Source organism: Larus michahellis, chromosome 1, assembly GCF_964199755.1.
Source record: "Larus michahellis chromosome 1, bLarMic1.1, whole genome shotgun sequence".
NCBI classification, from domain to species: domain Eukaryota; kingdom Metazoa; phylum Chordata; class Aves; order Charadriiformes; family Laridae; genus Larus; species Larus michahellis.
The window spans coordinates 57,993,521-58,011,376 of NC_133896.1; the positions used below are offsets into that span (position 1 = coordinate 57,993,521).

Below are 17,856 nucleotides of genomic sequence, written 5' to 3' on the forward strand. Positions count from 1 at the left end.
ATATAAGGTAGTTGGCATTCCCTCAGTGGCGCCTCTGCCCTGCTGCGGATCAGCTGATGTTTCGCTGTTCCCTCCGATACAGCGACCTGTACCTAGAACTTGACATTAGAAAAAGGCAGTTGGCCTCCATCTACACCAAGGGGGATTGAGGCAAAGCAGAAATTGGAAAGAGCTGTGCATGTGAAGCTGGGGCGCACGCAAGAGACTGTTCCCCCTACCCACACTGCCCGCTCCTTCTCTTGGTGTAGATTTTGGCATTCACTGCAGTCTTTGTTGTTTCAGGTTGGAAGTTGAGTCCTGTGGTTGGAGCGGTGTACGGCCCTGAGTTATATGCAGGTAGAGCTTAAGTAGACACTTCCACTTCTGCCATTTAACTGCAGTGGTGTTTGTTTGTGTTCTCAATCTGCTGTTTCTTTATAACCTTTTTTACGTTTTGTGTTTTTTTTTTTTTATTCTTTTTAAAATTAAATTAGCGTCCAGCTTTCAAGCAGATGTCTCGCTGGGCAATGACGCCGCAGTGCCCCTGTCAGGAAGGGGGGGTATTAACACTTACATTCCTTTAATCAGTAAGTAGCCCCCGTTGGCCCCTATATTGTTACTGTGCTTGAGTTAACGATGACCTGTTACCCTTCTTCTCTCCAGTCTGTATAATATATACTTGAAAGGATGGGTCTCGCTGGGAATGAGTTTACCTCGAGCCAAAGTAAACTGTGCAGTGACTGTAACTTGTTCATCTGCAGTGTTTTCTGTACTGGTGAATGGGTCTTTCTGAGCGATGAGGAGGCTGCAAAACAAGGGGAGGGTGTGTGTGAGGAATAGGCCATTCCTTTCTCCCCCTCCCCCTTTTGAAATCAAAGAAACCAAACAGGCAAATCCCTAAAGTACATATTATACAAGCTGCTAAACCGCGAGTCTGCAGGGCCCCTAGTGGCATGCACCTGGACGCACATTGGGTTGGGTTTGCGCCCTGGGACTCCTTGCCTCTCGGTATCTGTTTATTATGTGTTTTCAGATGCCTCTGAGGTTTTACATCATTTTATCACGAGCCAGTTTACTCCAGCGTAAAGCGTAATAAAGCAGGCCCCACTATACATGGAGCCAGTTATTGGTCACCCTTGTTAAATGAAGGTGGGCTCTCAGTAAACTGGCACTTTATGGGAAATTTCTGCTGCTGTTATATGGGCTATCTTGTCTTTCAGGCTTTAAAATGAACATACAGAGGATTGGGTGGCAAAGAGTGGGAGGGGAAAGGAGGGAAGAGACTGATGTAAGTTGGTTGACTTTAAGGGCCTCTTGACAAATTATATTAAAGAGCCTCTGCAGTTTTGGAAGAGCCGCCTGCTATATCAATAGTAACTCTCTGCGCTTCTCGGACTCTAACCAGACTGCATGGCGGTGTAAAAAGGCGGGGGGATTTGTACCCTGTTTGTGGTGGGTGAGGCATGCCAAAGCATTAACCTCTTGCATGCCAAACCTCTCTGCAACCCCTCTTCCCCGAAAGGCCATGGTGTAGCAGGAAGTATGTATCGGATGCTTGCTGGGTTATAAGCATGCCCCTCTGCAGGACTGATGCAAAATGTCCCACCGCTGTGGAGCTATTGTGTCACTCTGTTTGGAGCAGACGGTTGTTCTCTGGACAGGAGTTCAGATCCTTTTCACCCTCCACCTTGTCTGTCTTTACAGTTCCAGGCTTCCCCTATCCAACTGCAGCCACCACAGCAGCCGCGTTTCGGGGAGCCCATCTGAGGGGCCGAGGAAGGACAGTGTATGGGGCAGTCCGGGCGGTACCTCCCACAGCCATCCCTGCCTACCCAGGGTAAGCACTGGTCACAAGAGCAGAGTGCTCTGCACAAACGTGTCAAATAGTTAATTGGTTAACCAAAAAATAACTAAAATTGTCTGGATGGTGAGAGTCAGGATATTGCTAGTGCCAGAGCATTCTGCACACGATGGCATCTAGTGGGGGCAAATCTAAATTTTTCCACATTAAGTTCTCGACTGAAACAATTCTCAGTACTTGCAGCAGCTTAAAGCGCTGATGGATTCCTTCTCATAATTTCTCAATTTGTCTATGTGGTATTTGTCATCCAGTCACCCAATACATTATAGTGCTGCTGAGAAGGAAGCAAAGAGAGAAGGTCTAAAGTTTCCGAAAGGTTCTGCTCTTTGCACTCCATTTGTGTTTTCATATCCAGGAATGAGGAGTATTATCCATTACCTTCATGCCTCACCATCTGGCAGTAGGACACAGAAGAGCCAGTTACCCACAATGGATTTGCTTTCTTTGTTGGAGACGGTTTAAAAAGGTTTAAAACAAAGATTAATCAAGTCCATTCATTTAAAGCTGGGAGCGTTTGGGACATAGGGAGAGCGAAAGTGCTATGTGTTATATGAAGCAATGGTGAATGCATAGCCTTAGCATTCTTTGCCCTCTGACTTTTCACTTGTAATGCAGTGGAATAGATGCTGTTGCAAAAGAGTATTGTGCTGTTTAAAAGTACAGGGAACTAGGTTTGTATGTGAGTTTTGGGTTGGGTTTTTGTTCATTTGTTTAAGTGTGGTGGAACAACAGATAAATCAGCAAATCTCTTCCAAACTGTCTTTTTTTTTGTTTGTTTGTTTCTGATTTTTAAGGATGCTTTATTCATATTGCCCGTCTCTGGAATTTTGCTTGCCATGTTTTCCAGGCAATCTTCTCAGAAAGAATAGGACTAGGAATGAATCCTCCAACATGAAGTGGACTGACCCTTTTTTCCTTTAGACTAGACCCAAAAGGGAAGCAAATAAATTATAAATCTTTTATTAAAAATGGAGGTGGAAGCCACACACATCAGTGCAAGCAGCTGGCCTGATAATATGCTGGATAAGCTTTGCAATACCTTCTGTATCCGATTAAGTGGGGAGAGCTACTGTGGCCCTTTCTTTCTAGAGTCCAGTCTGATATTTGAAGTAGAGCTCAAGGAAGCAAGCTGCAGTGGTCATGTATCTATCTAGCTTTGCTCTCCGGGAAATCTGGCAATGTTTGTATTTAATTCACCAGAAGACTTTAAATGAAACCTGTCGTTGGAACACGTTGGCCTACCAAACAGCGTGTTTCTTCTGGTTTTTCAGATCCACCTCTTTTTGCCACACTCCTAGTTCATATTCTATATCCTGTAACCGTAGCCTCTGACCTGCAACTTGTTTGTCTGTTTCTCTAAAAGTGAACCCAGTCTGGTTTTATTAGGAAGTGCTCCACAGTGAAACGCAGAAGCAAAGCTGAGCTAAGTGCTGCCGTCTAGCAGAATATGAAATACTTGCACCGGGGAGTGGATGTGCTCTTCATCCCTGGGAGCTAACGGCTGGAGCGTTCCTAGCAAGAGGCTGTCACAAGTGGTGCACTGGTAGGGACTCTAAGCTTGTGTTTGACATAAATCCAGCCTGAGTCCTGTATAAAAGGTTTATTTCCATTTGGAATATGGGCCAGTCTCCAGTGATGATTCCTTCCAAATACTGTCTCATGACTGTTTACTTATATTACATTGAGTTTTTCTGACCCTGCTGACTGATTTCATGTCTTCATGGGCAGCGTACTATCCAGTAAACATTTGCAGGGCAGCAGTAAGCAAGGCAGGTTCACCAATGGCCCACAGCTGTCCCTAGTCCTGTGCACTGGGATGTAATAAACTAATTCTGGTCTTTATTGTCATCATAGTCTGAATCTCTACAAGATATTTTGTAAAGGGAATTTTATACCTCATGGAATAATACAAAACATGCTGTTCAGTTGCATGTTGCAGTAACCTGTAGGACAGCTGCCGCTCCATGTGGGCATTGTTGACCTCCATGAAGCCCACACACCTTACCCTGCATCGGTTGCTTTCTTCCTGGCCAGTGGCAAGATGACACCATAAGATCAGTCAGCAACACATGAGTGATCAAGACATAGTGAGTAATGTGGAAGAAGACAGTAAAGTAAGCTGCAGCTTAACTCAAACCTAGTAGAAGGAATTGGTTTTCACAAACCTCAGTGGTGTTTAAGTTACGCAACTTAATGGTATCACTGCATTTGAGAGCTTAGCAGAATTCAAGAAATGCAGAATGTAGATTAATAAAACCTTGTTGGAATTGCCATACTGGATCAGACCTGAGGGCCATTCAGGTTTGAGTAAGTTTTCACAGTGTCTAGTGCTAGATACTCCAGAGGAAGGTGCAAGAAATCGTATAATTCTTAATAGTTTTAACATTTATTTCAAGAACTCAAACTAAGATTTTTCTAATGTATATGTGGAATGTACATACTTAGGTATGGACATGGACATTTATCCAGGGAAGGCTATTCATACCTTAGAAAGCAATTGCTCAGACCATTGGAGAGGATGTTAGATAGTCACCTGAGCCTGACCTCAGAATACAAATACAACCTTCAATTTATAACGGAGGCGGCAGTCAGGAGGAGTAAGGAGACATTATAACCTCTGATATATAGCATGAGTAAAACCGGTACTAGAATATTGCCCTGATTTGTAGTGGCCGTGCTTTCTAAACAAGAATGATGACAAATTACACTTCAGACCAAAAGCTGTAAGAATTAAGTCAGTCTTAAAAAACACTTGCCTACTGTAAAACTCTCAAAACTAAATAAGCTTGATCAATTTTAGTTTTCAAACTATAAGTTAGGTATTGACTTGTTCATGGTTGTTAAGTTTCTAAATGAAGAATAGGCTTGTTGTAGTAAAGAATAACTTAGTCTAGGAGTGTAAGTATATAAAGGATTCACTGACTCGAAGCCAAAAGTAGGTAGAAGTCAGACTAGATATAAGGCAATAGAAAGTTTTGTGGGGTTGGAGTGGGTTTTTGTTTCCTTTTACAGCAAAGTCAACTGTTGGTACACCTAAATGATATGATGGCTGCTTTACAAAACCAGCATACTACTTTTTCTCATGGGTGTGTTTTAGCTCAGCTAGTGGACTTTTTGCAGATGCCACTGAGATTTGATGGGCTGCTGAGTTGCTTTATGCTTCTGGTCAGTCTGCATAAACAGAATGGTCTCTGTGGTTCTCAAATGAATTCTCTCAGTTTTTGCTAGCATTAAGAATCACAGATATGGATATTCTAGCGTATAAATAAACCTTGCTAAATTTCAGCCCTAGTGTCAGTCAAGTCCTAACTGAAGGAGAGATAGAGGATGCACGTGTACTTGGTTGTTTGGACTCAGGAATTCTTGCTCTTACCTGTTAGTAGTGTTCCTTGCAGTTTTCTCTGGAGAGATGATGCTGGTATTTCTTGCTGACAGAATTCTAAGTTACAGGAATAGTGGCCTGATCCAACGTGGTAATGCTTATATTCATCCAGCTGATTGTGTTCGGAATAACTGTTAAAACTGCTAACCTGTTCATAAACCCAACAGTCACTTCCTCTGTCATGCGTTTGCCTTTCCTGCAGGAGCAGGTGGAGTATCACTGCTAAAACACTCCTGGTCCTAGATAGAGAACCCAGCAATGTAAGTCACTGCCCCAGGAGCCAAATTCTTTGTTATGTGGTTGTAAAAATTTAGCTTCAACAAACATGATCTTATGGCCTGCTTCTCCCTGCTGAAGTGGCTCCCCTCTTCCTCTAACAAGGGTCTCTATCTTCATATCTGCTCCCAGCCCTCTTGGAGACCACAGTAACTTTGTCCATTGGGAATGGAGTGTACTTTTCCTGGGGAAGACGACAAGACTAAGTTATTCAAGCAGTAGCTAACACTGCAACGTATTTTTTTTTAAATTTTATTTTATTTTTTAGTAATAGCATGCAGAATTTTGGCAAGATCTGCTGGGCTTTTTTTGTGTGTGCGTGCCTTACAATAGGTGGGTGTCTGAGGGTGGCAGGCTCTTGGCAGTATTTCACATTCCGTCTGATGAGTAAAAAATGATAATCAGAAGAAAAGCTAGTGTTCCATACCTTATTTTTCCTTAATGCTACTGGTAAGTCATGCACATCAGATCCACGAACATCACAGATGGTGGGGCTAATGCTTTTTCAAGCCTTGAGCAAGTTTGTGCGGAGCTATTCAGAGGACAAAACAGGAGGAAATTCCTCAGTATGAAGCACGCGCTGAACTCAAATGGGTGGGGGGCATCCCCTCTCTTCCTTCCTTGTCCTTCCCCAACCCCTGTCCCCAAAGCAAGCTGCATAGTCTTACACTAGCAAATGCTCTGGTAAGAGTGGCTCTTTGGGAACCCCAGGCTCTGGTTTAACAGTTTTCCTGCTTGAAGTTCTGAGAGAAAGAAAACTATGGCTTAAAGCAGAGAAAGCACCATCCCATGGAAACCCTTCCAGTTGCTCCTCTCTGCTACGCAATAGGTCGTTACTACCAGGGACTCCCACTGCACCTTTCAATTCTTGGACCTTGGACCAGTCACCTAACCTTTTTAGCTCATTATCTCTGCTTGTGAAAGCAATGCATTGTGGGTATTTTTGGTTTTTTCTTTTCAATTACATTTCTCTGTGTTTACTTTGATCAGAATTGATTGACTTGTTTTCCTGAGGTGTTGCATCGGTTCTTTAAGATGCTGAATAATAATACTTTGCATGCTTGTGTGATCAGCCAAATCTTATCGCATGTCTAATGTGCAGGGTAAAAGCAGGTGATGTATGGATGTCAGAAACAAAGTCATGCAGCCCTGTGAAGCTCAAAATAAGTAATCATACACAACTCTGAAACGTGCTTCTGACATAGGTGACTCCAGCCCCTGTGGGATGCCTTCTGAGGGGCTCCTCGATTTCATGAGCCCACTTCATGAAGCCAATGTTTCCATGTGTTTAGGGGGTAAATAAAATCATTCCAGGAGAATAACCAGAGTGGAGGTTTCTAAACCCTTGTTTCTCTTCTTCAGGACATCAGATCTTTTTGAGTCTTATTTTTATTGTACAAGAATGGTGGTTCCCCTCCCTCTCTCCTTTGCATACTGTCTCCCCCTCTGCCCGCCCCTTCCCCCTTTGCATGCTATGGAAGATGACTTGGAGCCGTCTAGCGTGCGTGCGCACACACATTCTCTCGCTGATTTGCTCCTGCCAAAAGCCCAGGTTGTGGATTCATACATCACCTGCCTGTGTAAAACGCATGTGCATGCTGCCGTCCTCAATAACCGGAATGTGTTTTCTGTTCTTTTGTTTTTTGTTTTTTGTTTTTTTTTGTTTTTGTGTGGATTTTCTGCAGTGTGGTTTACCAGGACGGATTTTACGGTGCTGACCTCTATGTAAGTACACACACCGGAGCCTTCTCGTCCCCAACCCCTGACAAGCCAGCCTTTTTTTTTTTTTCTTTTGGTTTGTTTGGTTGGTTTGGTTTGGTTTTTTTTTAAATATCATTTACTTTAATTTTCTTCTTCCTTGTGGATATATATATTTATATATTTAGGAATGCAAGCATGCTTCTCTGTCACTGCGCTTGCCCCTGGGTGCAAGACCTAAGCCTTTGGGTTTCCTGATCATTGCCAGGGTCAGTTTACTGGGTGTCCTGTCCCCCACATGCACACTGCTACTAATCAACCTGAGAGATGATTAGCAAATTGAAATTTCTCTCAACACTTCTCTCGTTTACCTAATTTGGATATAAAAATAACAGGACTGGTTTAGCCTCAGACCTTCCCTTTCCTTCTCCCCCTCCGCCCTCCCCTTTCTCTTCCCTCTTGGGGCCCTTTCAGGTTTGATTTGTGCAGCCCACACTAAACTGAGTGAGCTGTATGTTTAAAAATGTTCATGTGCCACTGGGATGTGGAGATAATCCCTTTGGGGAAGACACTGGGACTGATTAAAAATGGAGACTGAGATGCTAGAGTGAAAACTGACATCTCATTTTGCTGGTAGAAATGGTACCTAAATAGGCTAGATTCTCTCGCCTCTTTGGGGAATTGTAAAGTACAAATATGTGGAGATGTTCGGTTAGAAGAGTCAGCAGCCTCCTCCTGTCTGGGAATTAGCTCTGATACCACGGGAGACTTTGTCCTGTCATTGTCTTTGTCCTACCTAGCCAGTGTGTATTGCAAATCTCCAGGGCATCTGTGTATACGTAGGTGGGTCGTGGATGGAGGGATTCTGACTGGCCAGTGAGAAAAGCTGTTTCCTCTCTGCTGGAGAGCTGTTGCAGAGCAGCTGTGGTAGAAATATGCCCTTCAAAGCCAAAATGTTCAGGTCCGCTACTGCCATTGCAACTTGTGGCCTGCCTAGCTCTAGCAGAGCTCCCTTTGGTCGCATTGTAAGGAATAGCTCTTTGGAGCTGGGGAAGTTTTGTATTGGGTAGTGGCACAGTTGTTAGCATGGAATTCGCATCCCTGGTCCTTTGAAGGTGCTACTCCTGATGCTTATAAAGAGGACCCTGGGGTTAGAATCAAGATAATGGATGGAATTAGCTTTTCGATTTTGTTGGCTTATATGGAGGGTCAGGCCTTGTAAAGGTGCTTTTTCCAACACAGTTACAGCAGTTGGAAGACGTGCTCTCTGAGCACAGAGATACTGCGTGCATTTCTTCATTCTTACATATACTATTATGTGCACAGTCCTGCCTAGTCAAGTGTTCCTTTATGAAACTGTGTCAAGGACTACAGACGGTTCTGGGTTTTCCTGCCTCACTCCTAAAACACCAGCTTTGCAGACTGCTGACTTTGCTACAGCGAGTAAGCAAGCAAATGAGCAATGCTTAGTGCCTCTTCCCTCAGACTATGGGTGTCATGTTGAAAGGGAAGATTGGCCAGGATTACTCCCTATTTCTTTTGAGAAAGCTCCTTCAGAGCTTTCATTGCAGGGGGGAAAAGAGGCTTATTTAACATGTTTTAAGGACAGAGACTTTAGTAATGAAGAATCCCCAGTAACCGCTTGGTGCTGCAGTGCAGTAGCATCATGTAACACAAAACCAAGCCCCACCTCAGGTTAGAACTGTTGGGTGGACTTCTGACGACCTCGCTGTTGGTGGCTGTGGTCTCATTGTCAGAAAGTAAGATGGCAGAGGAGGGGACTCATCAAGGTAGATAGTGGTGCTTTGTCCTATGTTAATTGCTGCCCAGAGCCCTGCAATGGAGCTCAGGAAAAAGTTTTCATAATCCAAAGATGAAATTACCCTTCCATGCAATTTGCTTGGCACAGGTGGAATGATTTCAGTGTCCCTGTGCCCCACTGATTTGTCACGCTTTTCACTGCAGTGCTTACGCCACTCTGGTTGCTGTGAAAGGCTTGTCCAGATTGTGGAAGGGGGGTCAGAGGGCGCTTCAGTTAGGACTCAGAGGAAAGTTAAATTTGAGTTCCCTTAGGTCTTCTGAGTCCGTAGGGTTGTGTCAAGGAAGGGTGGAAAGGAGCTGAGCTGGCAGGGGCTGGTTAGTGTTAGGTAAGATGAAAGGGAACTGTCCCAAGTTTGGGCTGCTTTTTCTGCATACATGTTATGCACCAATTTCTCATTTTCCTCCTCCTCCTCTTCCTCACTCCTTTTTTCTTTCCTGGGGCAACCATCCTGCTAGCCATTTCTTCTGTGAAGAAGGCATTCCATCTCTTGTTGGATGCGTCCCACTCTGGCAAGACACCTGAATTCATAAAACAACCTGCCCCAGGATGCAGAGGGCTTCATTTCGGATCATAAGAAAGGTTATCTTTCTTCTACAATGGGGTCAATCTGGGTGGCGGGGGGGGAACCCAAACAAACCCACCTGTGCGAAGACCGCTGCTGCCTGTGAAAAGCGTGCTTGCATCCACTGGAAAGAAAAGGCTGGTGAGCCCTGCCGCGGGCTGTTTGTATGATTGTTTCTTTCCACAGCTGTGTTTTTTTGAACTGCTCTTCCTGTGTTCTGTTATAGAATAGTCTTACAGGAACCAATCATTAGCGCTAAAATACCTCAGGTAGGAGTGCCAGTGTGACCTGCCAACCGATCAGATTGTGGATTGCAGTGGAAAAAACTGAATTATACTAACCATTCCAGCACCACATTAGAGATGGGAACAGAGGCTTTTTTAGGGCAGCGCAGACTCACGTGTGATCCGAGCCCCTGCTGTAGCAGGGCGGCATGTGTCCAGATTTCACACCAAGTGGCATTTCATTCAAACAAAAAAATAATATAAATTCAATGGAAGGGTTAACAAGGTCATGCTTGTCCCATTACCATGTAGAAGCACCTGCTGCAATGGACACTGTTGTCCTGTCACCTCTTTTAATTCATTCATGCTCATTCCTGGTGCACATATGCCACCCTTCTAATACAGAAATACTGGAAATGGTTTAGTCTTTTCTGCTTCTTAACTTCTGTTATAGGGCAGTTTGTGGGTGGAGAACACACATTTGAGATACGACAAATAAAAGATCCTAAAATCAGGCTCACTGCCTGAACCTGGCAGGTGGTCAAACGCATCTAACTGATACCAAGAGCTACATGTTTCTCCAGGGCTATGGGAACGCTTGTGTCTTAGTGGCATAAAGGCTCTTTGGAGTAAAGAAGGCCAGCAAGACACTTTGTACTCCTGTCTAAGACACCAAGGGAAAAAGAAAAGGGAGGCTTATACCATAGGACACACTGACATAGTAAGATGTAGTTCCTCATGTTCTCATTGGATTGATCACCTATTATGGATGTGAAGAGTGGAAGAGAAGATGGACTTAATTTGAGCTGAACTGTATAGTCTTAAAGTGCTCGTTTTTCTACATTAACACACTCAGTAATTGGAATGCTGCTTTAGTTAGGATTGCAGCTTCCTTTATATGTTGTTTTGTCATGTTTGTGTTATTTCTGGGAATATGTGACAATATTGAAAAAGCTGTCAACTGATGTTAAAGAAGAAATTAAAAAAAAAAATTCTTGCTTCATTGATGAGCCAAGGACGATAACATCACAGAAGAGTAATTTTAAATTTGTGCTTTTGTGAATACCTGAGCAAATACGGTTGTTTGACAGTTGAGCTCTTGTAGGCTCAAGTGCTACACACTCACGTGGAGAAAGGGGTTTAGCACAGCCCCAGCAGCACTGACAGAATATTCAGAGAAAGAGAACTTGAATTAAAATAAGCAACATTTAGAGTTGTGTTCATCTCTCACATGCTCCCCAGACAATCCAAAAGACTGTATCGGACAAGACCAATCTTGATTTAGGCAGTCCTTTCGGTTGTTACTGCCCAGTAAAAATGCATAAGCCTTTTCCTTAGTTCTCCTATTTCCTTGTTGAGGCAGTGTTTAAACTGTCCCTTTGATAGAAACATCCCTGACTTAACATCTTCGCAAGAAGCTCAGCCACACTCATTTCTTTTGAGACAAGGTTAAAGGTTTTAAAAACTGAACCTAGGTGGAACCTCTCCCTGTGAAATGACTTCACTTAAATATAGATGGAGTGGGAGTTTGCATGGCTGTCCTGGGTTTCAGGTACTATGCCACTCGATGGTGTCTTCTGTTGCAGTTTGGCTGTGGCACTGGAGGAGTGTGGTGCAGCTTAGCAAGGGCCTTTTTTTTAATTATTATTATTATGATTTTTTCTTTTATTGGGAAACACGATTGTTCATGTTTGTTGAAGATGCTCTACTCTGTTATAGTTTATATTTACTAGAGCAGCCGAAGTGAGGGGCATCAGAAATCACTAGGGGTGTTAGGACTGTGTAGGGATGGTTATGGATGAGCTCTGCATACCAGTTAAAGTTGTGTGTGAACAGGAATAGCAGGAGAAAATAACTGGTGCATTGGACAAGCTGAGCAGGGCTTTAGATGCACTGATGGAATTATAGGTGGGTCCTGGGTTATGGAGAACAGGAGCATCAGCTGGGTAAGGCAACCTGCACGGTGTTTCCTTTGCTGTGTACTGGTCCCAGAGCTTGGTGAAAGCATTTAACGAAATAATGAGTAATAGTCACAAGTTTCCTCCTCCTTCCTTCACCCTGTTTTGGTGTATTTGGACTTGATGGTCATGCTAAATACATCCCCGGTCAGAAATTCCCCAGCTGTCCACACTCATTGCTCCTATGACAGGAACGTACCATGGCCATTATAATCCCCATTTTTGGTTTTATTTGAAGTACACACAAGTAGAATTTGCAGACTGCTTTGAACTGAGCAGGTCTGCCCATGTGTGTGTACCTCTATCCTGTGACTTTTTTTTTTTTAAATTAACAGTAGCTTCAATTTTGCATCAGTGCATGGTTAAAAAGCAATACACATGTCAGCTATTTCTTAACTTCATTTCTCCAATGAATTATTTCTCCTGTTTTTTTTGTTTGTTGTGCAGTTGACTGAAGAAATGTTAACATCCCGCTCTAAATCTCTCAGTGGAGTCTCTGTTCCCTTCTCTGATATAACAGATGGGTTATTGCTTGTTATAATTATTAACATTGTGGTGTGGGACAGGGCTAGGGTGGGAGCCATTTTGGGGGGCGAGGGCGGGAGTCTGTGGGAGTCGTTAAGGTTGGAATGTTAACTCCAGTGGTGACTGACTGTTTCCGTAATAGCAGGTTGTTGTGGCTGCACGCTCTAGTACTTGAGGCTGTGTACTTCACTGAGCTTGTGGTAGAGCCTAGGGCGAACTGCTGTCCCAAGAGAATGCTGGGATGGATAGAACTAGCCAATATGAGTCTGAACGTGGTGACTTTGCTGGTTGTTCTAGCTCCAGATGTCAGCATGCTTAGTTTTTAATTTTGATTAATAAATGTTACGCCATTCCCCCTCCCACACCTGATTCCAACCCTTCTTTTCTTTTCTTCTTCTTTTTTTTTGTTTTGGTTTGGTTTGGTTTCATTTTCCGTTATGAGAGACATGAGTTAAGAGAATTACATGATAACCCTTTTTGGTTTCAAACTGCATCTCAGTGTCATGTTCAGCGTATGTGCCAGGCACATTTGAAATGGCTTCTGATCTGAAATGTGGCTGGCAAGTGTGGGGCAGACTGGGAGGAATATGGGTGCCCACTGAAGCTGGCTGCCCTGAAGAAGGTTCTGACAGGCAAAAATGTCCCATGCGCCCCAAGTGGCAGACCCCGTCAAGAGTTCAGGAAGCTCATGAATTTAAGGGAATACCACAATGGTATTGGTATGAAGTTTTGTCTTAATATAGTGAAGGTGATGAAGGTTTGATTTGGACTAAGGCTGTACCTCATTCCTCTCTTCTCTGTCGTGTTTTGGAGGTGGGAGTAATGGTGGTGCAATGATAGCATGCCAGAACCAAGCTACGCCTCCCCAGATGGTCAATCCCAAATGCAGGGATTGAAACAGCTAGATGAGATTAAAAGGCAAAATTGTAACATGACATCTCTTTCACGCAACGTGGGGATGTTTCAGAGGCGTAGTTTTGTGTTGCTCTTTCTTCTGTTAATCAGAAGATTGAAGAGGCTGTAAGTCCCTCTCCTACAGAGTATGAAAGGGTCCCCAGGTGTGTTTTGGATAGCACGTTAGCCTTCGTGGGGCTAACGCAGGCCCCACAAAAGCAACCAAAATTAACTCAAAAACATTACTTCTAATTTAAAAGCTATCTAGTCCAAAACTGAGCAGTGCTGAGCAAACACACAGTCCTGTAGTAGAGCTGATCTTGTACTTTTAGATATACACAAAAGATCTATAGGGAAGAAGTGGTAGGGGTATGTTGAGCTGATTCGGGAGGTGGAAAGCTTAAGTCTGCTTTCTGGTCCTTCAAACTCTGAAATGTCAATTGGAGAAGAAAAAAAAAAAAAAGCCAGAAGCAATCTGGAATTTTCTGATGTTATTTATGGCTCATTGTGTTTCTAGCAAAGCCACGGTTCATTTACCATTGCCCTCCCCAAGTTAACAAAAATGTGTTCAGAAGTGTACAATAAAGAAAGATCTAACCTGGGCTTCAGAGCCCGCTTTGCTGCCGGCCGTGCAGCTTTCACCCCTGGTCTGAAAGGGGGCTGGCCTCCATCCTTCATTATTGCAGGGTGTGCAGAGCCGCCTGTCTGAGACAGGTCTCCCTCTACCCCGAGAGCTCCTTGTGGGAGTTCCAGGAGGAGACCCACAGGTCTTTCACTGGGTCGGGATTCGCATTTTGCCAACCCAGCTGTAACTATGTTTTTAGTATATGTTTAGTTAACTCTTAAGTTACTTAGGTAACTTACTGTTACCTAAGTAAATGTCTTAAAGACCTTCACTACAGGTGTACAGCATGGGCAGAAATGCAGAGCAATATGTTCTGGCATAATTTCCCCTGACCTTTTCCCCTCTTACATAGAGGGAGGGAAGAATGATCTGGTTTGTACCTGTGTCAGTTTGCTTGTTGCCAGCCCTGAGACCACCAGAGGCTGGCTTCTCTGGCCATCTTTTTCTGGTTGCTTTTTGGCTTCTCTGGCTATTGGTACTTTTATGCATGTGGACCAAATTAAATTTTAGCCTTTTGGGTTTCCCAGGCTTAAAAAAAGAGATGGGGGGGGGGGGGGGGGGGAAGCAGGAATTTCTCTGAATGGTCCCTTTTCTAAAATATACATTTCACAGAAAGTGCTTACCTCTGATTTCCCCAGTGTAAGAGGAAGGGGACATAAAAATTACATCGCATGCAAGATTTCATCTCTCCTCTGGTTTTCAGTTCCTCCGTGCAAAACTTAATTTCCTGCAGGGATATAACCATGCTCAGGCTTGCTTTAGTTTATTCCTTCTGCTAAACAACAGGGTAGTGGAAGAGTCTCCCTAGTCCTTCTGAGGAAAAGAATACATGAGTTAATGGGCAATGCTTGCGATAGACATGACATGGGAGCCGATGCAGTTTGAAACACTTCCTCTCCTTGTGATGTGTGTGACTTTTTTTTAATTTTTATTTTTTTTTATGCTCTGCGTGAGTGGACAGGTATCTGTAAAGTCAGTTCTCTTCTCTCCTGCAGGGTGGATACGCAGCCTACAGATATGCACAGCCTGCTACTGCAACAGCAGCCACGGCCGCTGCAGCCGCTGCAGCAGCTTACAGCGATGGGTATGTAAGGGGGAGGCGTCCACGGGGGCTAGCTTGCTGTGCTCAGGGATTCAAGGAGCATTGATCCATTACAGTACTTCTCCTTCTTTCCCCGTTTATTTGTCTCACTTGCACTCGCACGCGCACACATGCATGCACAACCCGACATGAAAGACTTGAATGCACAGTTTGTCTCTCTGCTGCCGGGCAGTGTTGCCCTCCGGTGTATGTGAGCTGGCACAAATCCTGGCCTCTTCCCTATCCTTGTGATTCTCTGCACAAAGGAGGCAGTGTGGTTACGGCCTCAGGGACAAAAGACCTGGCTTGCCTTGCCAGCTCCTTGCTGTGTGACTCTGGGCAGGTTGTTTAATCACTGGGTGCATTTCTCTCCCCATCCGTAAAGTAAAAATTACTCAGCTCATACAGTACTCTAGGATGCTTTAACGTGCAGCCCTATATAGATACAAAGGATTATTGTCATCAGAGTGCTTGCCTTAAGATTTTTCATCTCCTGTGCAGTGAGGCTGTGTTTTAATCCTAGCGCATGCAAGACCATTAAAGTTTATAGTCCCTTTTCATTCTGGAGAATCCCTCGCTGCTTTCCGTTTAGCAGCTGTTACCGTGCCAGTAGCATTAGCAGTCACTCTCCTCCCAAATTGCATCACGCGAGGTAAGGGCTGCACTAGCTGTCATGTCAAAGGTGCTGACATCTTTCCTACAGGTCAAGCTCATGGCTTCTGCCACATTCCTCCTTGCAGGCTGTTATCTCGCCCATCTCATACGATGCATGGCAGCATGCCCGTAGGATCTCTTCAGAGAGGGGCTGCCTGCGTGTATGTGTGTGCATGTATGCATACATATGTGTAGAAGGGCATGCTGCATCTTCCGTTGCCTGTGGTCAGACAGCTGTTTTTCTGCCCCTCCAAAGTGACCTTTTTTTTTTTTAATATCTTTTCTCCCTCTCTTCAGTTATGGCAGGGTGTACACAGCAGATCCTTACCACGCCCTTGCCCCTGCCGCTAGCTACGGAGTTGGCGCTGTGGTAAGTGGGATTTTCTTTCTTGTGCTGTTTCTCATTTTCCAGCGTGGGGAACGGCTGTTCACTGGGGATCAGGTAATGAAAATTCACCCAGAAAAACTTTTTTGTCGAGGGAGGAGGTCCTTAGCTGCAGTGCTGGGTTCCCAGTTGTTCTGCACTCATATGTTTGTGTGTGCAGTAGGAAAGGAGCCAGGTTGTAGGATATCAGTTATTATGTGGTCTTGCACATCACCTAGTACAAAGGAGATGGCAGAAGAATGACTTGAAATGTCAGGAGCCAGAACATTGTTGGTGAATCAGTAGAACTATATCGAGGTCATATATAGAGCAAAAATCAGAAGTAGTTAGAGATGTAAGACACCCTTTCTTGCTATATTCATTAACTTTAAAGGCTCATCTTGCATGTTGAGAAATCAGTTCTAGGAAGCAAGGGAATAAGTTGTTCTCGTGACATCTTGCAGCAAAGCTGCTCCACTTGATTTGCTCTTCCACTAGTGGAAGGATGCGGTGTCCTGCCTGCCAGCAATAGTTACACAAGGGCAGGAATGAGGTATGCTGGCATCGGAGGGGAGTGGAGCAGCTTGCTGAAAACACATGCTTGCCCATCTGCTTCTAGCCAGCGCAGTATCTGTGTTGTTGCAAAGGCTGGAATACAAATGTGTTCAGAGAAAGAGACACCTAAATATAGATATCTGCAGTGTAGCACCTCTGTTTGAGCCTCAGCTCATCATGTGGATTCTCTTTAGGGTTGATAAAGGAAAAGCAGGTACTTCTAGGATGCCAGGTCGTCGTGTCTGGTTTAGACCTTTACCTTAAGGTGTGGTAAAGAGCATCCTAGAAGTCCTCGTCTCTGCTATCCCTAAAGACAGCCTAGACAACTGGGTCAGAAAGTGGGACTTATGAGTCCCATCTCTGGTACTGAACTCCCTTTCACTGAGACCTGCCGAGCTTCACCTGCATCTGGCTGGCCGTGAGCATGTCCTCCTGAGCCATGTCTTTGGTTTTGCAGGCAAGGTTCACCTCTCTTGCTTCTTAAGAGGTGCTGATGGTGGCGGGTCAGTGCCAGGAGATGTCTGTTAGTCCTTCTGAGAGCATTCGGGTGCTGTCCCGAGCATTTCTTAACAGTTGACCTCCTAACAAACTCTTCTCTCATTTAATTTCTACAGGCGAGTTTATACCGAGGTGGCTACAGCCGATTTGCCCCCTACTGAAGTGACGTGAGCCCCCTGCAAGTGGGACAGCCCCCCCAGTTCATGAGGCCTGGCTATTGCAATATTTACTAGTAGAGGAACTCTATAGCAAGACGAGGAGGAAAAACAAAAGAGAAAATACTTTTTTATACCTCACTATGTTCTTTGAATATGTATTTTTTTTTCCTTTAAATTTCTGCCTTTAATTCTTTTGTTCCAAAGATTGTGCATTTTTTTGTTTTTTGTTTTCGTTTTTGGGGTTTTTTTAACTGTGGTAAAAATAATGCATTTCCGTGTCTGTATGTTGGTGCATAGCTTATCCTACCAATCACGGAAAAGGCGATTAGCGATAAGGAAAGCTGTTAGAAACCGATACCATGTGATTGATCAGGAACACGCAGACAGTTACTTCCCTGGGTCTGGTGCTTGGTGTCTGTGAGACAGGAGGATGCAAGGGAGAAGTCTCCACCTGCTGTGTTTCTGGTCGACAGAAGGAAGCACTCTTTGGCTGTGGCTGGGACCTTAATGCTGGTGGGAAATAGTCATTTACATTCGAAAATGGGGGAAATGCAGAGACTTTCCTCGTTTTTATCACCATCTGACGCGCACAGGTTTGGGACAGTTTCAGCAGTGTCAGGATTTTAGACTTGGCAAGAGAAGATTTCCTCAACCTGCCCAAAGACTTTGGCTGTTACCGGCTGTACAGGGGACAAGACTTTGGAAGGAGTTTTTGACGAGGATGATCTTTCCCCACCCCA

At 44.3% G+C, this 17,856-nt stretch overlaps 1 protein-coding gene across 29 annotated transcripts in view; it reads left to right on the top strand.

Moving 5' to 3' along the window:
* The window catches only part of RBFOX2 (RNA binding fox-1 homolog 2), a 169,633-nt gene extending 152,234 nt beyond the window's left edge, over positions 1–17,399 (top strand). For 5 of the 29 annotated variants that reach the window (XM_074580245.1, XM_074580063.1, XM_074580116.1 and 2 more), the window contains 8 exons: positions 283–336; positions 474–566; positions 1,684–1,816; positions 7,184–7,223; positions 12,210–12,286; positions 14,802–14,890; positions 15,839–15,911; positions 17,075–17,398. In XM_074580245.1, the coding sequence (XP_074436346.1) occupies positions 283–336; positions 474–566; positions 1,684–1,816; positions 7,184–7,223; positions 12,210–12,286; positions 14,802–14,890; positions 15,839–15,911; positions 17,075–17,129 (614 nt within the window). In that variant the 3' untranslated portion in view covers positions 17,130–17,398. Of the gene's footprint in view, positions 1–282; positions 337–473; positions 567–1,199; positions 1,268–1,683; positions 1,817–5,424; positions 5,483–5,630; positions 5,789–7,183; positions 7,224–9,806; positions 9,850–12,209; positions 13,628–14,801; positions 14,891–15,838; positions 15,912–17,074 lie in introns of those variants that run through there. The other 24 variants (XM_074580081.1, XM_074580197.1, XM_074580177.1 and 21 more) reach the window with 16 other exon arrangements.
* The last annotated feature ends 457 nt before the right edge of the window (positions 17,400–17,856 follow it).